General features: G+C 40.7%; 1 protein-coding gene across 1 annotated transcript in view; it reads left to right on the top strand.

The window, feature by feature from the left end:
• Fmn2 (formin 2) overlaps positions 1-23,575 on the top strand; it is a 310,252-nt gene that overhangs the window by 83,122 nt on the left and 203,555 nt on the right. Inside the window, exons 5-6 of the mRNA XM_057769091.1 lie at positions 2,278-3,833; positions 5,538-5,682. Coding sequence (XP_057625074.1) covers positions 2,278-3,833; positions 5,538-5,682 — 1,701 coding nt within the window. The remainder of the gene's footprint in view (positions 1-2,277; positions 3,834-5,537; positions 5,683-23,575) is intronic.

Genomic DNA, 23,575 nt, shown 5'->3' with positions numbered 1-23,575 from the left:
TCCCCCCGATTACAGTCACAAGTAAAGTTGTATATGTTGGTGAAGTCAAAAGGGGCTTCATCCAAGTCCGAGCACACCTGGATTATTTCACACTAATATCAATGTCAGGGACATTCCTGGCACTAGGGCCCAGCCATAAAGCTCCACATACCACTCAGTGTTCCTGTCTGTTTAGAGTGTGCTGGGAAACTATTGAGGGAAGGCTGATGGGGGCGATTTAGGAGTGATCATGGTGTCAGGACACAAGATGGCTGCAGTCAGATCAAGGGGAGCCCTTCTAACAGTCTGGTACCAGTTATCATGTGCAGTATGTTTGTTCCTGTTTGTTTGTTTATCTTTTGCTGGCTGATGTTGTAATTGAGGATTTTAAAATCAACAAATTTTCTCTGTGGCTGCTACTGTAATTTCTGCTGCCAGTAGCTTTTGGTGAGTGTTTTGAGTAGCTGGTCTGTGAATGTGAGGATGCGAATCTTTGTTGGAAGGACTGTAATAGCTGCCCCAGAGTGAGGTCATTATAACACAATCATTTTCCTTTTTACACTTTATTTTTCTAGATGTCTATGATTTTATAATAGTTTATTATATTTAAATTGGTGATGAATTAGGTTAGTTCATATGATTTAAGAATTGGGTTTGGAAAATTTCTCTTATAATTTATTTCCCGCATTTCATTCATCAATGAACTTAGACTTTCAGTTTCTCGTTTCTTTGTTTATTTTATGTGTGTGGGCACATGCAAGTCCAGGCATGCTTGTGGAGGGCAGAGAGCAACTGTCTGGAGTAGCTTTCCGCCTTCTAGCATGTGGGTTCTGGGGATCAAATCTGCTTGTTAGATAAGGGCCTTTCCTTTCTGAGTCATCTTAAAGGGACCTATTTTGTCATCACAGACAGAAAAAATAAGAACTCTAGTTATATACCAAGATAACATGAGAAATATTCTTCACTATTTTAAAGTCACTCGTGCCAGTTTTCCAGGAAAATGAGGACAATCTACACATTTAAGCCGTCCAGTGACACAAGAAAAGTCTGCCTTGTTAAGATGAGCTTGCATGGGAGAGTTTTGTGTTTTGGTTAATTGTGTTTATTAGCATCATAATTATAGTATGGGAGTTGGTGTATTGATCAAATGGGAAACAAAAGTGTATATAATAGAGATTTCTTTTTACCATGGACTGTTTAAAAAACATATGACACCATTTTCATATATTAATACTTTAATCTCCTGTGGGATTGTTGTTGAAAACTGATGATGTGAGGGTTTATGTGTGTGCCTAAGTTTACATAAAACATGTGCAGCCCATGTAAAGTGTCCACCTTCATAGCTTCTGGAGGGCCATCAGTGGAAACTTACTGAAACGTTTTGAGTAAAATATTAAATTGTAGTGAACGTGATATCAGGATTATGACATACTTTACAGTCTATATATCCATGATTTTATTTTCTCAATGGTTCTTCCCTTATTTTTCTTGGAGATTTTGACCACACTGAAAAGTTAGTGATTGCCTTTAGAATTCAGAATTACTGCAGAGTCTCTAGAAAACGTCCCAATAGCATCAACTCATAGCGAGGGAGGTAAAAATATGTCCTGTAGAATGTTCTTCCCTGTTCTAGCTTTATTTCTGTCATAGTGATACAACACCCTCACCAAAAAGCAAGTCATCAGAAGAAAGGATATATGTGTCTTCTAATTCTGGGTTATAGTCCATTACTGAGGGGAAGTCAAGGCAGTAACTCAAAGCAACTAGTGAGGGCATATCCCCAGTGAAGAGAGAACTGAATGGAGGCACGCCTGCTGCCTGCTTTCTTCTGCTCAGCTAGCTTTCTTCACTTACCTACAGTTCAGAGCCCAGTCAGGGTGGGTATTTGCATCCCACCCTCAATGAAGGTAATCAAGACAGCCCCCCACCCCCACGCCCCATGATCACAGACAGACTTGATATATAGACACTTTCTCTGTAACAGTCTCTTCCCACGTGATTCTAGCTTTTGACAAGCTGACATTGAAAGCTAAGTGCTACAGTTGCCCATCCTCAATGATGCTGTATGAAGATGAGACATACAAGGATCCTAGGATCCCATTGGAGGATGCGGGAGCCACCTTTAAAATTGGAGGGTGGAAAAGAGGATCGACATAGAAATTTCGGTAGACGCCTTCTTTGACAGGATCCTTCTGGAGAGGCAGTCCCAGTGTGACTGTTGGATTGCCCATTCTTCTTTAGACGTTTGAATTTTTTCACATTCTCTTACTAACAACTGTGCCTGTCCTTGTCTCTCAGGAACTTTACGATGTGAAGTCTGAAGAACAGGCAACTGTAATTCAACAACTGGAACAAACCATCGAGGATCTGCGGACAAAAATAGCAGAACTAGAAAAACAGTATCCAGCCCTGGACTTGGAGGGCCCCAGAGGCCTTCCAGGACTGGAGAATGGATTCCCAGCCTCTGCAGAAGTTGGTCTGGATGCTCTCAGATTGCATGGAAAGGTGGCACAGCTTCCAAGAACTCTTCAGGCCAAATCAATACAAACTTCCCCTACAGAAGAGGGTGGGATCCTGACTCTGGCACCTTTATTGTCACGGCCGGAAGGTCCACCATGTCTACCTGCAGCTGAAATTGGAGAATCAGCTGTTCTGCCCTCACCCTCTGGACCTCAGACAAAGTTCTGTTCCGAGATTTCCTTGATTGTGTCTCCAAGGAGAATATCAGTACAGCTTGAGGCCCAACCAGCCACGCAGAATACATCACAACTCCATCCTCTTCCTCCCTCTCTCTCTGGGTCTGATGGTCAAGGACTGCCCCTCCACCCTTCTCTGCATACTGCATTGGAAACCAGCCATGAACATTCTGTTTTGTCCTCCTTGGAAAACAGCCGTAATATCCCCCCCGCACCACCTCTGCCTTGTACAGAGTCCTCCAGCTTCATGCCTGGCCTGGGCATGGCGATCCCCCCACCTCCTTGTCTCTCTGACATAACAGTGCCTGCTCTGCCCAGTACAACAACCCCACAATCTACCAGTCTACAGGGAACAGAAATGCTGCCAGCCCCTCCCCCACCTCCTCCACTCCCAGGACTTGGAATACCCCCTCCCCCTCCTCTCCCTGGAGTGGAAATACCCCCTCCCCCTCCTCTCCCTGGTGTGGGAATACCCCCTCCCCCTCCTCTCCCTGGTGTGGGAATACCCCCTCCCCCTCCTCTCCCTGGAGTGGGAATACCCCCTCCCCCTCCTCTCCCTGGTGTGGGAATACCCCCTCCCCCTCCCCTCCCTGGTGTGGGAATACCCCCTCCCCCCCCTCTCCCTGGTGTGGGAATACCCCCTCCCCCTCCTCTTCCTGGAGTGGGAATACCTCCTGCTCCTCCTCTCCCTGGAGTGGGAATACCCCCTCCCCCACCTCTACCTGGAGTGGGAATACCCCCACCTCCCCCACTTCCTGGAGTGGGCATACCCCCTCCCCCTCCTCTTCCTGGAGTGGGAATACCCCCACCTCCCCCACTTCCTGGAGTGGGCATACCTCCTCCCCCTTCTCTACCTGGAGTTGCTATTCCTCCACCTCCTCCTCTCCCAGGTATGGGGGTTCCTCCAGCCCCACCTCCCCCTGGGGCAGGCATCCCTCCACCCCCTCTGTTGCCTGGCTCAGGTCCTTCCCACTCCGCACAGGTTGGGAGTAGCTCTTTACCAGCACCACAAGTATGTGGGTTTCTTTTTCCTCCATTGCCAACTGGCTTATTTGGATTGGGGATGAATCAGGACAGAGGCGCTAGGAAGCAGCCAATTGAGCCTTGCCGGCCAATGAAGCCTCTCTATTGGACAAGAATTCAACTCCATAGTAAAAGGTAACTCCAAAGTAAGCTTATCCCTTACTGTAGAACTTTTTGGGGGAGGTGGAATTTAAGGTATGCTAAGTACACCATAAAAATTTCTATTTCTGACTAAAGGCTTAAAAAATGCAAATTGAATCCATGGGCAAACCAACTCTTCAGGATGAGTTCTGCAGCTTTAAAAGTTACACACTTGCATTATGATTCTTGTTATTCTTAAGAAGTCTTTCTGGAGAAACATCGTACATCAAAACTTACCCAAACTATGTGTGTAAAATAACTTTGAGAATGCCCTGGCACTTTTAGAGAAACAAGGCCATGTCACATGGCCATGGTTGGCAATGACCATCACAAACTAATACTTTTTCACCTAGTGTTCAGGTCACATACTATTTGTTCACACATAATCTGATTCTTGGAGACAGTGCTGAGTGGCTTGATCATTAAATACAGAGGAGAAGGTGGGAAACACACTTTAAATGCCATGAGCCCTTTTTATTCTAATTGATCATAATTCCTTGATGTATTTGAATGAAGTGGCATGCACTTAGAAAAAAGCATCCCTTTCCACATCTTGTATTGATTTTTTTTTTCTTTTCACTAAATCCCCACGGGAGAAGATATGCTGAGTCCCCTGACTCCCGTTTTCAGTCCATTCTCTCCATGAGTGTCTTATCACTTTGTATATTGATAAATCATTTTAAATTGTAGTCAAACTCACATTCTCCAGGTCCAGAACATGATGTTATGTTTTTTTATTTTGCTTTTTATAAATAACTTTTACTCTTTCTTAGTGGCACTGCAGGGATATGGAGGTATTAAGAAGAAAAATGACTGTGGGCAAGAGGGTAGCAATTTATATGGAGAGAGCATTTTCTTAGAAACATATATACTTTATAAAAATTGATTTTTTATTTTTTCTTTATTTACATGTATGTGTGTTTGGCACACATGTACAGGTATACTTGGAGGCTACAATAGGTGTTAGATCTGCAGGAGCTAGAGATCTAGACGGTGGTTAGTTACCTCATGTGGGTGGTGAAAACTGAGCTCAGATTATCTGGGAGAACAGCAAGAGTGCTCAACTTCTGAGCCATCTCTCCAGCTCCAGAAATATACACACATGTGTACATATGTACATACTTACATTCATGAATACATACATACATATATGCATGCAGGCATGCACACATATATACCTTATTTATGCATTAATTAATCAACAAATTAATTAATTTTGAGATAAGATATCAAAATGCAGTCCTGGCTAGGCTTAGAATTTGCTGTGTGGCCCAAGATGGCCTTGAATTCATAGAGATTTACTTGCCTCTGACTCTTGAGTTGGGATTAAAGGTGTATGTTGCCTTACCTAGCTTGTAGATACATTTTTTTGTTTGTTTGGTTTTGGTAATCTAGTAGGTTAAATCAAATTTGGGTGTAAAAAATCAAGCATTCCTTGCTTGCCTAGCCCATTCTGACAGAGACTGCTTTGATGTTGTCATGGAGTGACTTGATAATGAAGAATGTCAAAAAAATCATTGCTGGAGAAATGTCTTATTCATAAATGACATTATAACTTTTTCATTCATTCGGTAAGACATTTCTTCCTTATCTTCCTTTTGCTTTCCCTCCCCGTTTGTTTTCTTCATCCTCTTTGTTTTGATTCATCATTATATAGCACTTGGGTGGCTCTTTTATTATTCTTTTGCTTAATTTTAGAGACTCCAGTCCTTCACTTATTTGGGAGAAAATTGAAGAGCCCTCCATAGATTGTCATGAATTTGAAGAATTATTTTCTAAAACTGCGGTAAAGGAAAGAAAGAAACCCATTTCTGATACAATCTCAAAGACAAAGGCAAAACAAGTGAGTATCCCTGTACTTTCAAACTGGAGGGGCCCTCTTCTAAACTCTAAATTTTCGTTAGCAGCCAAGCTTTGAAGTGGTTTATGGACTGGGTGTGTCTCCTTGGATCCTTCTACAGATAGCAAGGAAGGGATGGGATTTTAGAATGTGTTGTTAAGTAAAATTCATTTAGAAAGAAGCGTTAAAACTGTCCAGAAAGAGTGCCCTGATTATTTTATTCACTGGTACCTATTTCCAGAACCTTCACCATTGCTTCTTCTTTGTTGGCGATATTTTTTCTTGATTTAAGTTCACTCGGGTGTTAATATGCATGGAAAGAGGCAAACAAGGAATAAGTCTAGCTCTTGGCATTATAGGTTAAGTAGATGCATTTAAAACCCATTTACACCATACTTAAAATATAGAAGAAAATCGTGTCCCCTTCAAACATTTCTATCTCATGGTAGCTCCTTTAGTCTAACTTGTGACATGAATCAGAAGAAGAAAACAGGGATCTGAAGAAACGCATCTGAACATTTTGAATGGGTAGACCCCACTGGTCTTGGTCAGCAAATGATGCTCTGAACTTAGTCTCCAGGATGCCATTTAGCAAGATATGGGCAGACTCCATGATAGTGAGCTGTAGATATTTGCTATTGGTGCCCATCATTCCCCAGTGGAATAGGGGAAAATCTACATTTGGTAACTTTGCAGTGGCGTGGGAGAAGAGACTAGGGAGTAGGTCAGCCTCAGTGGGAAGGCCAATGTTCCAGTGTTCTTCTGGCCCAGTTCCAATATCAGTGACAGTCAAGGGTCAACCTTGTCTTTCTGCATCTGACAGAGAAGTTGCAGCCAAGTGTATGGCACTGCATTACTTCTATGATATTTTAGAGCAGACAGCATTTGCACATTGGACACTGCCGAAACCATCCAGGGATGGATGGTTTAGAATGGGACAGCCAAACTCCTGGAATTCAGCTGACTGGGTGGCCAGGCTAACCCTAGCCATTCTGTAAGGATGTAAATCTAGACAGTATGTTGAATGTTTACTGAAATTTTCAGGGCTATTTATTGTCTTCTAGAAGCTTCTGGTAGCCATAGGTCAATCTCTAGTAAATAAGACACAACATAAATATTCACCAAATGTCAAAAAGTATTTATTAAATTAACAGATTAGCTGATTGAGGGAGAAAAGCTTATAAATATCCCTAGATATTCTTAAACAGAGATTAAAACACAAGAAATGTATTTGTCACAATAATTAGTCCAAGACTATTACTACTACTAGGGTAAAGGAAGGATCCCCATTTTCTCAGATATGCATTTTTTTATTTTTTTTAATTGTTTTTATTGAGCTATATATTTTTCTCTGCTCCCCTCCTTTTCTCCCCCTTCCTAGTCTGCCTTCTCCCATGATCCCCACACTCTCAATTTACTCAGGAGATCTTGTCTTTTCCTACTGCCCATGCAGATTAGATCCATGTATGTCTCTTTTATCAGATATATATTTTTAAAGACTCTTCCCACATTTTTATAGAGCATTATGAGGCTAGGTCATCTTATCTATTCTCATGGACTATGCCAAAGATGGAAAGTGGTCCATGCAAAATTGGAGCAGAGAAGGCAGACTATGGAAGAGAGCTGGGTAGTCAAAAAGGTGCTTGACTATAACATGGGAAGTCTTTTGCAGAGACTAGATACTCAGCTAAATGAACCAGTCCCTCTGCATCTCCCAATACCAGAAGCTTCCTTAAAGGGATTCGGATGAGAAAGACAGCTCATATGTTGCTGGGCATTGTAGAACTTCTGTGTTTTATATAATATTCCGTTTCTGGCTTACTGAATTATGATTTATGTAGCATCAACGCTTCAAACTAAAATCATTGGCATGAGATTGCCTCTTTGCATGTAAACACTACACCTGTGTTGAGTACCACTCCAACAGAATTACCTCACTCTATCACCAAGACATTTTGTAAACCTTAGGGAAGGAGCTTTTCTGGTATCCTAATTCACATGCACTGTGAGTGGCCTTACTGTTGATCTTCAGGTTCAGACATTATGAAAGCGTCTCCCTATCCTGACCCCTCATAAACTTTGCAATGCCAGGTTGGCCTGGAATTAAAACTGAATTCAAATTTATTTTTAAGAAGATTAAAAATTATTTTTGTTTTGTTTTGTGTGCAGGGGGGCTGGATGGGAGGGAATCTGCTCCAAAGTGATATATTATAGAAAAAAAAACTGTGCTAATTTTATTTGGTATGAATGCCTTTGGAAGAAAACTGTCTCTATCCCATTTCCTTGAGAAATTTTGAATTATGTTTAAGGAAAATATATTCTCAGGGTGTGCACAGGGACATTCTCTTTTATGGGCAATGTTTTCTAGTGGTATGTGAAGACATTTGCTGTCTTGTGATTCATTCCCAGTAAAATTAATAGCTTTTAATGCCAAGGCCTACATTTATGGAGGTATTTCAAGAAATAATTCTTATATACAATGGAAAGTAGAAGTTCTGCTTTTCTTTAAATATTTAAAAATCACAAAATGATTTTCCAGGGACCTGTCTTCTTGCAATGGAGGTTTTGTTGAAAAGAACGAGTGTTTAACAGAGTCCCTGGGATGTTTCCATTGTCATTGTGGGGACATTACTTGTGTGATGATAGTAAGAGGCTCTCTGCTGGAAGCACTGCCCTTTGGCATTGGGAAAGAGAGTGATTCTGCAGATATCAAGTCAAATAGTGATTCTTATGTTGCATTTCTAAATCCTCTTTGCAAAAAAATAAAAAATTAAAAAAATAAAAAATAAAACAAACCAAAACCCTTAAACACAGCATTTGGTATTCCACTCACGATACACACATTCATCTTTATTCTGGCTATGTTTTTTACTTCTCTTTATTTTGAAGTAATGCGCATCAGGAAGTTGACTGAGAAGGTGAAAGGAGTCGATCAGATGACAGCCTGACAGAATTGTTGATAAACAAATGAGTGCAATGTGACATCAAAACTGTATACGAATCTAATTCCAAATAATAACAGCCTTATCGTCTAAGAAATAGAAGCGAAACTAGAAACAACTCATCTGGTGCCTGTGTTTGAGCATCTTAGACTCTGGCCTAGTTTTAAAGACTGTTTCAGAGCCAGAGAATGTTTAGCCTTCCCTCTTCCCCACTGTGAGAGTGGCCAGTGATGTATGCCTTCAACAGATTGCATCTAATCGTGCTCAGGAGGAGTGGAAGCTAGATGCTGCCCACAGTGTAAATGTGCACACAGGGGAAACCCGTGGATTAGAGGAAGCTGTGTGATTTCCTACATATTTGGCTGATACCTGTATACACACTTATTTTGCTAAATCTTATCATGGATTTCTTCTCTTTATCAGATTAAATGTTCTTCCCAAATAGTTAAGGAGAAAAACTGTTTATGAAGGTTAAATACATCCTGGGTTTCAGCCTTTGGACATGTTAGAAAAATGGAAAAGTCTCAGTTTGTTAAAGTTCACATTTAGTACAATTGTGATAAGGGATTGGATAATTGGTCTTCTATATTGTCTTGCCATTGTACATTAGCACTTAAACTCTGAAACTTCCATGTTAGAAACACTCAGCAATGATGGGCAAAGAAGTACCTACCTCCCACTGACCCTGTGGGGCATCACCTAATCTAGACCTCTGAGCGATGCTGTCCAAAATGGCAATGCCTTTAAAATATTGCTTCCGGCTGTGCTGAGGAGTTTGGCAGATGTGTGGCCTTGTTTTCAAACTGAAAGTATAAAAGGGTGTCTCGTGTATCTTTGAGTCTTAGTAAGCATCATCTATAGATTTTCAAATCACATTTCACTGTAATTGGTGATTGATAAGTTCCAGTGCTTCAAGGGTTGTAGTTCAATGATCACTTGCATATTAGCAGGTTGGTGTTTTTCACTACATTTGGCTTAAAGAATGAAAACCTAAAATAGTTTTGGAAACACCAAATATCCTTAAGATTTGCTTTGGAGACCCATAATAAATACTTGGTACCTAGTGACTTTTGAGATTTATTTTTCTTTATGTGTATGTGTGTGGTTGTATAGTATATGTGTTGTGTGTGTGTGTGTGTGTGTGTGTGTAGGATTCATGGAGGCCAGAAGAAGGTGTCAGATACCTTGGAGCAATTGTGAGCTATCCAGAAAGGGTGCCGAGAACTGATCTCAGGCCCTTTGCAGAAGCAGCAAGCACTCTTAACTGCTGAGCCATTTCTCCAGCCTGTGGTACTTTATAACGTTTAACATGTGTCTTTAATATAATACATTCCAGCTGCAGGCCTTAGAATGTATTTACATAGGAAACCACATCAAAACACAAAGCTATAATTAGACAAGCGTAGGTTTTGTGGAATCTGGATTTGTTTTACATGTTGAAAGATTTATTATTTTTTTGAATATGCTGTTCCTATAACTGTGTGTATAGCATACCCAATCAATTCAATGAATTAAACAATAATAGCATCTAGTTTTTGTTTTCTTTAGGCCAAAAATGTTTATATACTCCTAAGCAAATGTCTAAAGTGAAAAACCAGCAGTGTAATAAAAAGAGAGTGCAATTAGCTAATGATCCTTAACCTTGCTACATTTTACGTTGGATAAATTATCTTTGATAAAGTGCACCTTGCTTGTATAATCTTTAATCATGCGCACGGGCAATTCTTCTGGATTTATAACTGTAATACTGTGATGGTATTACTATTCTGGCAGACAAGATGAATAACGAAAGGGCACTGGATTTTAATGGTTAATATATCTGCTTATCCTTATGGAGCAGCTGTAAGGATTGAAAGAGTGCAGAATAGAACATCACTGCTATGCTTTGGGGCAGGGAATTAGACATTTCTTTTTCACCACCAGTTTAGAGCAGAATAACTGTTGTACAGAGCCCTAGTAAACACAGGGTAGGATCTGCTGAGTCTCCATGGTGAACCTTGATGATAGCAATGGCAGTACAACTTTTACAATTGCATCTTCTTTCCCCTTGGACCCTAAGGCAGCAGAGTCTCTCCAGTTTAGCAGGAAGTATAGCAGAAAAAAGAAACAAAGTATACCAGAGAGGTTGAATGTGGTGGCTTACCTCTATGATCCCAATACTTGGAGATAGTCGCTGAGGCAGCTGGAGTTTAAGCTATCTTTAGTTACATAGCAAGTTTGAGGCCAGCCTGGGCCGTAGGAGGCATTGTCTTGGAAATAACAAATAATGCATAAAACAGTTAAGCCCCTCAAAATGCTAGAGAGGGCACAGAGGTTTCTAGAGACAGTTCCTAAGTAGTTCAAGTTCCTACCCTGAGTCCTTCAGGATATATGGTGTGTACTGAAGCTGGTAAGCACAGTGGGTAGTCAGGAGTTGAACAGAGTGTATGTCTAACTGGAATAAGGGCTGCATGGATGAGATACAACCTGAAGAGGGCCTTGAAGAATTGATTTAGTTTAGATAGGCAGAGAGGATTAAGGAATGGCTTTTGCAAATTGAACAGGGATTAAAGACTTAGTTGAAGCTCATTTTCTGGGTGGGGGGAGAAGGGAGGGCAGAAGGGGAGAAGAAGGAGGAAAAGGGATGGGGAGGAGAACTTGAGGAAACTGGAGAGTCATGGGGGAAGGAGAGAGAGGGAGAGCAAGGAAAGAGATATCTTTATTGAGGGAGCCATTATGGGGCTAGCAAGAAACATGGAACTAGAGAAATTTCCAGGAATCCACAAGGATGATCTCAGCTAAGAAGCAATAGTGGACAGGCTGCCCTTGCCCTGTAGTCAGATTGATGGCTACCTTTAATGTCACCACAGAACCTTCATCCAGATACTGATAAAAGCAGACGCAGAGGTTCACAGTGGAGCACTGGACTGACTCCCAAAGTCTAGTCAAAGAGAGGGAGGAGTGATAATATTTGTTTATTTTTAAAGATTTATTTATTTATTATGTATATTTATTATGTATAGTATTCTGCCTGCACGTATACCTGCATGCCAGAAGATGACATCAAATTTCATTACAGATAGTTGTTATCCACCATGGGAGTGCTGGGAATTGAACTCGGAACTTCTAGAAGAGCAGCCAGTGCTCCCAATCTCTGAACCATCACTCCGGTCCCTTGAAGATCATTTTAAAATACAGTATATCAGTCAACACTGAAGCAGGTCTCTCCTGTGTGCTGCTGCTGAAACTTTTAGGGAGATGAATATAGGCCATGTTGACCCACTTCTCCTAGCCCCACAAACTTCCTGCTTATCGCTTTCATGCTCAGGATTGTCTTTTTAGATGGGAGTGTGGGGACTGAATTTTGAGAACTTAGACCTGGAGTTTGCATTAGTGCCAAGTTAGTAATATCAGAGTACCTTTCTTTACCATGGAGAACAATAGGATTTTGAACAATTGCAGAGAAATTGAGGCCTTTATTTCCTCTTTGACTCATTTAATCACAGTTTTGATGGTCCCTACCTTTTGCCTGTGGGAAAGGATGCAGGAAACAATGGGCAGATTTTTATAAACTCTAAATTATTTTGACGTAAATTAAAAAAATGATTGAGTATCTGCAACAATATAAAGATACAACTCTAAAGTTTTTATTCATGGATCTAGTTCCTTTAAAACACTTACTGTTTGGGTTTTTCAACCCACCCACCTCATCTTTAAGCCCTGGCATTCTGTGGTCTACTAAACTGATGACGTTTACTACTGGGTTTTGGGGGTTTTGTTGTTTTGTTTGAGTTTTTCATTTTCAGAATTTGATTTTTTTTTTTTTTTAATTTTCGAGACAGGGTTTCTCCGTAGCTTTTTGGTTCCATTCCTGGAACTAGCTCTTGTAGACCAGGCTGGCTTCGAACTCACAGAGATCCGCCTGCCTCTGCCTCCCGAGTGCTGGGATTAAAGGCGTGCGCCACCACCGCCCGGCTGATTTTTTTTTAATAGTACTCCTTTTTAATGGATTAATCTTTCATATTCCAAATTGCCTTCTTTCTTATTAAGCAGCTTGTATTTTCTTTTAAGTAATCCAGTTTATTCATGTCCTCTTTGATTTCATTGAGCACTGTTGTGATCTTTTTGAATTCTTTGTCTATGATTTCACGTATATCATTCTTACTAAATCCATTACTATGAGTTTATTTACTTCTAGAAGACTCATGCTTCACTGATAATCATGTTTCTTGTGTTTTCTGTGTGTTGAGACTTGCTCATTAGTTGATATTTTTCAGGCATCCGCATTGTTTCCTTTAAATTTTATAGTGTCCAAGAGGAACTAAGTTTTGGTAAAGATGAAGTATAGCTTCTTCCCAGTAGACTATGGATGTCACTCAGTAGTTTGACATATCCTGAATATGTCATACTCATCCCAGGGGCTTAGCAATGGCTGGCACCACTCTCAGAGTAGAAGACTAACCGTAGATTATTATGGAAGAAGCAGCCACACATGATGAGTAAGGCCAGTACAAAGACAGAATATTAGCCACTGCAAAACAAACACCCCTCGACTCTAGTAACTTCAGAGCAGAATAAGAACGAAGACAGTGCACTGTAAGATATGACTTACCTTAGGTAGATATGGAAAGCAAGCAAGCAGAGTGAAACTAGCAAATAGTACCAAAGCAACAGAAAAAAGGAAGGAGACCTAGTTAAACATGGCAGAGAACAACAAAGGAAAGAAAATGCTGACAACCTAGAATATTGAAAAAAAATTATATTACATGGTATAAGATAATAAAGGAAAGAAGAGCAAGGTGGGGTGGAGGACATCAATTTGAAGACCGTAATGGAGTGAAATGGAGGAAGGGAGAGAGAAGATGGGGAAGAAGGAAAATGGGAAGGTTAAAAAACAAACAAAACTACTAAATTCTGGGTAAGAAGTTTATGTCTATAGTCCCACATTTGAGAGGCTTTGAACTGGATATCAGGCATCTCAGATGGCCTATGGCCTATGCTAGGGCTAGGAGAGAAGAAGGGGGACAGGGAGGCAGGGAGGCAGGGAGAAAGAGAGAACCAAGGGTCATGGGTGGGGAATAGACGAATCAGGACCAAAAAGCTAGATGTAAAATAAGGGAAGAAGAAAAGCTATCATGGTTTAAATAGCATAAACAAACATGGAAAAACAAAGCATGATGGTCCGCATCACCCAGGGGTGTCATTCCCTGGTGAGGGTAGATATCTGAGTTTTTGAGTAGTCTCCTTGTGGTGAAATGGAACCTTTGTGTTACTTGGCCTCCTCTGCTGATTTTTGTTTTGTCTACAGCAACAAGGCTGTGTGGTTTTGAGTCTAGGTCAAAGCTTCATTGCCTTCTTGACTAACTCTTGACCACTCTCTTCTTGTCTGAGATATTTTCTTTTTAATGTGTCCCTAGATACATAGGTATATAAAGTACACATACAAATCTAGCATTTACTGATAATAAATAATAAAGTTTATTGAAGCAATTTTTGATCTATGCCAATTTTTACCACAAAAAAATAAAGTAAATTGGTATACTAATGAGATGATGATCTTTGTTTATTTGTATAGAAAGGATTAAATTCTGGTTAAATATTTGATACAGCAAGAACATCTTCAATCTTTTTTAGAACTGACTAGTATTTGCTTTTATAATCAGTGTTGAGAGTGCTGCTTTATATAGTATAAAGTGAAAGGAGGTTACTTAGGGCCATTTCAAAAATTGTTAGAACTCCTATCTTAGCCCTGAGCCAAAGCTTCTGGAATGAGTTTTTATGAAACATATCAGCAATTCAAATAGCAACTTAATGTTAAATTGTTTAACATAATTCAGTCTAAAGATACATTAATTTGATACACTCTTGCTAAAGAATGGTAGTAGAAAATGTGTTACATGGTGAAATGTCGTTTTGGATACAAGAAAAAAATGTCACATGCTTAGTAAAGATAAAGTAGTCTCAAATCTGACCTGAGGCGGCATAGTCAGCACCGTCTGTTAAAGTTCTGCTCAGAACTGAGGCTGTGGCAATGTCACCTTACTCAACATTGGCACCCACCGCCTGCTGCCACCACTTCAGGTTCATCTTGTCTTTGGTTTTTTATTCACTTTTGATCAGGACACATTCAGACGTCTTCTATGGTTGTTAGTTCTTTTTTCTTTTTAAGAACTTCTTGACAGTTTTAGACATGTGTATAAATTTTACTGTACCTCCCCACTTCACTTCCTCTGGTTTCTTTCCTCTTGTCTCCACTCCTTCTCTCTCCTTCCTTTCCTCCCTTCCTCATCCCCCATTGGCCTATCTCATCCCTACTTCTTCTCACAATGAACCCTTCTCCCCAACTCTTCTTTCTTTCATGTCTTTTATGTGTGTGACCCACTGTGTTTAAATAAGATTACCCAACTGTGCATGGGTGGGTTATTATTGTTTTCTGCAACCCTGATATGAGGTTGTGACTGGCAGTTTGAGAAGGAGGGACTGGCTGTAATTCTTTTGTCTCTAGAGACTGGGAAAAGCTACTGGTAATCTTCCGTGCTGTGGGCACTAGCGTTTGGCTCCTTTGAGGTCTGAACCTATGGTAGACTGCATTGTTCCCACATATCTGTCCTAAGTGCATTCACTCATTCACTTGCCTCTGCTCATGCCTTCTCTGAAGTTGATTATCACGCTTGGCTTCAGGCGGAGGAAGTGAGCCTCATCTTAGTGTATAGCTTGGGACAGACTCCTGCTGCTTGGAGCTCTCCGCGGTTCTGACTCAGTTTTTTCTGCTCTAACTCGAGAGAACCTACAGACTTGCTCTCACTGAATACTTCCCCTAGTTTCTCAGAGCATACCATGCATGGTGAAATCCTGGGATCCAGAGGCATCCAGCTGGCTCCTGACTCGGTGGAATCATCCCAAAATGCTTTCAAGTCACTCTCTGGCCCAGTGTCCAGGAGAGGGAATTTTCCCAGTGAGTTTGAGATATATAAATACTAGGGCCCTTGCCTAGTTTTACTGCCCATCTGCTCAGTGATGGGTCCAGTATGGTTTGCTCTGGCTATCTTCTGTTTGATTCTGTGGTGGCTCACCTTCCCATCACTGGCATGCAGCCTTTGTTCCTCATCAGTTGTGTCGGGCTATGTCTCTAATTCTTTTTCTCTCACTCTCTCTGATGTCTGCATTTTCTAGCATTCATAGGGCAGCATGTGTTTTCTTTTGCTCATTCTTCTGATTAGGATAGGCATTTCCCATGTGGACTCTGTCTGTTCTGCCTTCAAAAGTTGGCTTGCCCTCTTTTCTATTCCATTTTTCCTTCCCTGATTCCCCCACTCTCTTCTCATCTGACTCTTTTTCTATTATTTTCTACTGAAATTTAGTGACTTGAGTTGTTCCCCACCTTGAAGGATAGCTGCTTTTTGTATTACTGAAGATTCTAATAGTCTCTGCATGAGTGCTGGTCAGCAACATCGGCCTCTTCCTTTGACCTGTGTAGCTTATGCAAATTGAACAAACATACATGGCTCATTTACACTGTTGAACCTAAATTTTAGTGGACTAATTAAAACTTCTGATTGTGGCAATTCAGTTCCTTTGCAGGAGCAGACTATCTTCCTTTGTCCCCGACTCTCAGCCATTCCTTCCCCACCTCCTCTTCAATTTGTTGTTTTCTCTCTTGTCTCCCACTTCAGTTTCTCTATTCTTTTTTTCCCTTTCTGCCTCCCTTTTCTTTTCCATCTTTTCCTCCCTGCTATATGAAATGATAAATGGTCTGATGCTTCTGCGGAAGCCAGTGTCCCTTGCCCTTTATTTACACACACCACTTTCTTGGTAACACTTTTCTGCACCTTCATAGATGATTCAGACTCAATTGCTTCTTTCTAGTTATAGTATGAAGGTATTCTTTATACACATTTAGCCTCAAAATAGAAGAGGAAGAAGAAGAAGAAGAAGAAGAAGAAGAAGAAGAAGAAGAAGAAGAAGAAGAAGAAGAAGAAGAAGAAGAAGAAAAGACTTAGCTTGGCAGTTGTGTTGAATCATTCATCAGGAAATAAAATGCAGATTTTAACTGGAGTAAGAAAGTGTATGAAAAATAGTACACTTTCATTATGCCATTTTAAGGGATTCCCCACAAAAGCTTCACTACCCAGAATTCGTGCTAAGTGGAAGCACAAGTGGAATGAATGGAATTGAAAGGAGAACAGGAAAGAATTGAAGTCATCCAGGGCTCTGCAGAATATTCAGAGTTTTTTTTTTTTCCTCATTTTTTCCAAGATAGCCATCAACTCATTGTCTTGGGATGTATTTGTATGGAAAAGAAGGCAAGGTTTCCCCTAATTGATCAATATGACTATATGCATACTTCTCTATTGTTCTTAGAGTTGGCATATTTTTCCATATGTCATTAAGTTTTCTGCAAACCAGAAGGAGGTAACAACTGTTGGTGGCATCTTCACCCTCCTAAAATCGGGACAGAATTTCTCTTGAGACTTAACGCTATGTTGCCATCTTTCCCCCTTGCAAGGCTTCTTACTGATGTCTGTGTAGTTAAGCCTAGCAATGTATAGATAATCCATCTCACTCTTCTCGTGACTGGGACAGAATGTCTCCTATTGCTTTTCTCTTGCTAGAAACAGCCAGCATGTTTCTCAGACCACACTGGATGCCAGAATTTCAGGTTAGAGTCACCTGGAGCTGGTATCCCTTACATGATCAGCCAAAAGGAAAAATAGCTTTGATTGACAGGGGCCTGAATAAACACTGGCTTTGAGTGAGGCCCTACTCTTTGAACTGGCAGAGAAAGGCAGAGTGGCTTGTTTTAAAAGTTGTGTTATGGTATTCTGGACATGAAAGACCAGCTGCTGGGTTTGTTGTTGCTGCTTATATGTTTCAGAAGATTTTGTTTTGTTTTAAGTAAAAATTTTCCTATTTCAGTAATGCCAGCTTCCTCAGGCTGCCACACACAAAGAAGGTACACATGGAAGGTTGTACATAGCCAACCAGACAATAAGACTCAATTGTTTCCTTGAATTTCATATTGAATCTCCAAAAAGAATACAGTACTGTTACATAGGAAATCAAAACAATTCTTTGCTTTTTAAAACACAAATATATTTTTCTAAGTATCTGTTAAATGTGAATGAAATGGGTCTATTTTAAAATATGATCATTATAGAATATGAAGACAGTAATCAAATGGTGGATGCTTTGGTTTAGTTAGAGTATTTGGTGATAAAATGTGAAAGAGGAAGGAAACAGATGCTAGGGTCAAGAGGTTAGAGGGAATTGTGTGATTGGCTACTTAAGAGGGAACATGGTCTCTACATAGAGATTGTAAGGCACAGGAGCTCAGGACGCTGGAAAGTCTCAACTAGGCTCCTGATGGCCTTGGAATCATTGATGTAATGACCATAAGTGATCATCAACTTTGAGTTAATTCCGTGGTGTTGGTATTTTCAAATTTAAGCTTGATTTTAGTGACAGACTGTCCACCTAAACAGAGTTAAATCATGTACATGAAACAATCTTCTTTGTTATATGGTTGAGTGAAAGTTTCCATGGACCAGAAAACATGATTGGGAATAAGTCCTCCTGGGCCTCTATCTGGTCTTTATCATTTTTCCAAGTTTGATCCTATTCTAGAAAACTCCCCTGTTTGAAGCATTCTGGGGTATGTCCTGAGCTCAAGTCTCTCCATCACTGTTTGCTCCGTGGACCCTTGTTGAATAGGACTTCACCTTTGCGGGATTAGTTTTTATTATGTTCTCCTATTATGGTGCATAACTGTATCTTTTGTTTGCTCATTCATCTTTCTTATTTGAAATCACAACACTTGAGTTCAAAACCTATTTAAAGTATTATTTTAAATTTTGCTCACAAACCTTTTCACCCAAACCAGTTTTTCTAAGGGGAATGAGTGTAGCTGTCTTACCTAGGCTTAAAATTTCTGATTGCTTGAGCATCTTGATTGCTTCTGTTACTGTTTTGTATTGAGACATAATTAGCATTTCATGTAGCACAACCTATAGTGCATGGACAATTCTAGAAGGAATAGCTGGCATATGACTCTTTGCAAATAGCAAGGAGTTTGTTTTGTAATATATTCACGTTCTTTCTTGGTCCGTCTTGTTGGCCATTCTTGAGGTTGCTCATCTGGCCTCACAGACACCCCTGTCCTGTCTGAATCACCCGACCACTCCTCCCTCCTCAAAGTCTGCTGTGATTTTCTTCACTAGACCACCCACCGTGGTATTGAGTCTTCACTGTGATCGTTATCTTTCCTACTCGTCTTGCTCTGCTCTTGATGTTTTGCTCATGTATTTACTTTCTCCAGTGTATCTTCATCAGCATTATGTTTTCAGAGTGTAGCCTGCTGCCCATTCCCAATGGTTTACTGCTTGCTCACACTTTTTATCCACTCCTCAATTTTGTAAGACACCTCATGAACTGACATTATGAGAAACCATTCCTCTAGCTACTCTTTAGCCTCCTTTATGGGAGCATGTCTCTCCCTAAGATTATTTATTGTCATTATTGTTTATTATTATGATGATTATATACCACAGAAATCATTTGATAGAAGTGACATTACTAGCATGACATATGCTGAGGTTCAGAGTAAAGGTGATGATATTGGAAAAAAGTCCTGGAAACAGTTTTACCATAAGCAGGATTAACTCTCACTACTAATTAGAGAGACAACCAGACCAATGTTTCCTTCCTTTTTATATTCTCATTAAAAAACAAAACAAAACAAAAAAGAAAAAACAAAACAGAAGCCAGGTGATGGTGGCAAACACCTTTAATCCCAGCACTTGCGAGGCAGAGGCAGGCGGATCTCTGTGAGTTTGAGACCAGCCTGGTCTACAGAATGAGTTCCAGGACAGCCAGAACTGTTACATAGAGAAACCCTGTCTTGGAAAACAAAACAAAATGTTAGATATATAGGTAGTTAGGTATATATGTAGGTAGGTAGATGATAGATAGATAGATAGATAGATGGATACATAGATACATAGATAGATATATAGATAGATGAAAAATAAAATAAAAAGAAAAGCAAGAGGCAGATCTCAGATGCTATACATTAACCTTACCTTGGACTCTCTCAGTGTTCTCTTTGGAAAGGGATTCTGTCCTAACTGTTGGTGATACCCATTGGAGACTACAGCCTGTATATTTCAGAGCTACTTTACAATCTGGGGCATGCCTTTCATCTGGAGAAAGGGATATGGGTAGAATTATTACATGCCCTAAGTTTATTTTTTTTTATCACCCAAATTCTTTGGCTAATAATCTTTTAAAATTCAGCTTTGTTCCCTTTGCCCATTTTAATCAGGGTTCCCTTCAGCACAGGGCATCAGGTATTTTGTCTAGGGAAGAAGAAAAACAGAAGAAAAAAATGGCAGAAGAAATCAAACCAACTATTGAATTTTTTGCATTAACAACCTCCTCAGGTGATTCTGACCCCCCTACCCTCGCCATGATTCTTCCCTTCTTCCCGATGACCTCTGAAATGAGGAGAAAAGGGGGGCCAAGGAAATGGGCCACACTGGGCAGAACTTCAGTTGGAGAAGATATCAAGGGGGTAGAGATCTTCCAGAAAAGGGGAAATCCATTGTAGAAGAAAGGGAAGCGGGCTCTGGAAGGGTGAGTGCCCCCAGCCTTGTCTGTACAGGTGCTGGTTTGCATCCCTTTAAGCCCAAATCCACTTCCAGCTGCATGTCTTTTTTTTCTGTCACAAAGAGATAATTGTCCTGCTTGCGATAACTTTACTGCTCAACAGTAGTCATGTGGTATCTGCTTTAAATGATGCATAAGTTGCTTTCTGTAGTCACTAGAATATCAAATATATGTGTGTCAATGAGGATTATTCTGTCCCCAAGCTCATTGTTTATTTCTTCAGTCGTGGTGCTAGCCAGTCAGAGACACAGACTCAAGTTATTTTCCTCCCTACTTCTGCTTTAGACTAGATTTTGGATTGTTCAAAAGCAGAAAATAATGGAAGTGCAGGAAAGGTTAGGGGGTGATTCAGTCATGAAAGCCCCTGCCTCAAAAGCTCATGGACCTGCACTTCATTCCCAACAGCCATATAACAAGCTGAGTATGGTAATATGGACTGGTAGCCCCAGCTGGAAACACATAGACAGGCAGATCTAGGGTAGACTGGCCAGCCAGCCTCACATGCTTGGCAAGATGAAGGCAAATGAGAGACCCTGTTGACAAATAAAAAGGATGGACATCTCCTGAAAAACTATACCCAAGGTTTCTCTGGCTTCCACACATAGGTTCACTAACATGCATGCATTACACACACACACACACACACAGAGAGAGAGAGAGAGAGAGAGAGAGAGAGAGAGAGAGAGAGAGAGAGAGAGAGAGAAATAAAAGAGAAAAGAAGAATGAAGAAGTTTGATATAGCACAATAAATCATAAACAAAAATTTGTGCCCTCACATACAAACTAAAGATCGATCAGAGTTATGTCCAGGAAAAAACAGTGACCAAGGATAAAGTTGAAGTTTCAACAATAGTCATTCAATTGTCATTTCACAAGGCACCTTCATGTATGTCAACTTTTGTTTTTGTTTTGTTTTGTTTTGTATTTTTGCATCTATGATTGACATAAACCTTAGTGTGGCCTTGGTTCAGGAGTGTTTTCTTCCTTTTGCTAGCTACTTTTGGGTTAAGTGTCCATGGAAATGTGTGTCCATGGCTCTAACGAGTCCTCTATGGTGTTTGCTACCAGTACCTGAGGACAAAAAGGAATATGTTTTTATTTTATGCACTGAGGAAGTTATGAAGGGGTTTTGTATCTTGGCTTCTTAGGCCAATTTCTATCTCTTAAGAAGTAAAACAAAGGGGTTGAAAGATGGCTAACACTTGTGTCTTCATAAAGATTTGGATCCTGGATGACTTTGTTGACTATTCATCAGCGAATACCTAGCAAGTGTAATTAGAGCAATTGTCACTGATTAAAAAAAATGGTATGTTTTTAAAAAATAGCAACTAATAAATATATAAGATAATAGATTTTGTTATATTTTTATATATTTCATAAAGAGAAATATAGAAAAGGAACAGAAAAATGAGTAAAGGGAGATAAGAGATAAGTGACCCAAGGACTCAACTAATAATGAGAAGACAGAACACAACAGGAGCTTCCAATGCTGGAAAAGATTCGAGGCCAGCCTGGTCTACAAAGTGAGTTCCAGGACAGCTAGGACTGTTACACAGAGAAACCTTGTCTTGATTAAAAAAGAAAAAAAAATATGAGAAAGATAAAAATATAAAACAAGGCTGATTAATTAAAAAGAGCAAAGAGATAAGGTAGAGACGAGTGGGAGGTCAGGATTGAAACTTCCATTTTGAGAGTGGGAGGTGGTGTTCGTACAGTCATAGTACTTGGAACACCGAGGTGGGGTCCAAAGCCAGAGCCCTGCCTGGGCCTCTTTATGAGTTGGGAAAAAAAGTCCAAACTAAACTAGAACAGAATGAGAAAAAACAAAGAAATTAGATGTGAATAAGAGAAGACAGAAGAGGAAGTCATGAAGGAAAAAGAGGGCTACGAGTGTAGCTTGGTGCGGTGCTTGCCAGTCCTGTGAATGCCCTTGGCTTAAACCCCCAGAACCACCGAAAACCAAAGCAGGGTTGGGGTGAATACAATAGAATAGAAATGTATGAATCAACTAACTATGAAAATAAGGTAAGAAATACAATGTAAGGAAATAACAAGGGAAGTCATAGGGCAGCTGGCCAGCCCTCTGAGAGGTAATCTATACAGCAGTGGGCTAAGTCTGGACCTATTAGCTTTTCCTTCAGGGTTATCTTCAGTTCAGTCCCTGGTGGGAACCTAGTCTGCACTCTATGGCTTTCTGTTGAGGTACTTGCCTAGCATCCAGGGCGTGGGGTTTACAGGCTGAGCCAACACTGATTGTCTCTCTACTGGTCAAGACCAGGCTCCAAGCTTTCTACCAAATCTCCAGTGTCTTAGATTGTCTGCTTGTTCGTGGAGAAATGTTGAGCCAGGTGCGCCAGCCTGAACCTAGAGGTGGCAGGGACAAAGGTTGATGGACTTCACCTTTCCAGTGTCCCACTTCTCACTTCTTAGCTCCTTTGTATAATCACTCCCCCACCATCTGATTGCCCTGCAATCCTGGAGCTCAGAGCTCTCCTTGGTAACTTCCCTAATGGAATATCCCGACCAGCAAGGGACTTAAGTAGGAACAAGCACACACAACCCATCTTTGTGACTCCTTAATCCTACAGTAGAGTACTCTGAAGTCTGACTTCCAACTTTCCAGGTAGCTGAGGATGACCTTGAACTTCTGATTCTCTTACCTCTACCTCCCAAGTGCAGAAACTACAGGTCTACAACAGACAACACGTTCTGTCTGTGTGGCTGGGAGTCGGATCTAGGGTTCCGACTGTAGTAGGCAAGCATGATAATAGCTGAGCTATATCCCTAGCCCCTGAAATTCTGATTCAGTGTCTTCCCAGACCTGAGTTCCAAGGCAGGACTCCTTGCATCAATGCGTTAGCACTTGACACTTGCTATATATTCCTGGAGCTAGGATAGTGCAAGGACTCTTGATTTCCAGTGCCTCAGAACAAGGTAAAAACATGGTCAAGAAACCTGGCCAAATAGATTCGATCTTGTATCCTGACTGAGTCCCAGGAAGAGGAGAGAACTGGCTCAGTGGCAATGTGCTGGGCATGCTCCACGGCCCACTTCTTGTCAGGCCACACTTCTGCTCAGTGCTGTGGACTATGCCCTCATTTTCTGTACCTTCTACTGTTTAGCATCTTAAAAGTGGACTATGTAAACACCCCAGATGGACTTGTGTCCTGGGATGGAATCACTTAGAGAAGGAGACACATGTCTTCCATTGAAATTTAGTCACGGTGTAGTGACATAAAAAAGTTGCATAGGAGCAGGAGGATAACCAAAGATCCCATGTGGCATTAATCTTCCCTGTGCCTGTTGAGTGA

Source organism: Chionomys nivalis, chromosome 5 (genome assembly GCF_950005125.1).
Source record: "Chionomys nivalis chromosome 5, mChiNiv1.1, whole genome shotgun sequence".
NCBI lineage: Eukaryota > Metazoa > Chordata > Mammalia > Rodentia > Cricetidae > Chionomys > Chionomys nivalis.
The sequence above is the reverse complement of the archived record's forward strand: the minus strand, read 5'-3'. Positions and strand labels throughout refer to the sequence as shown.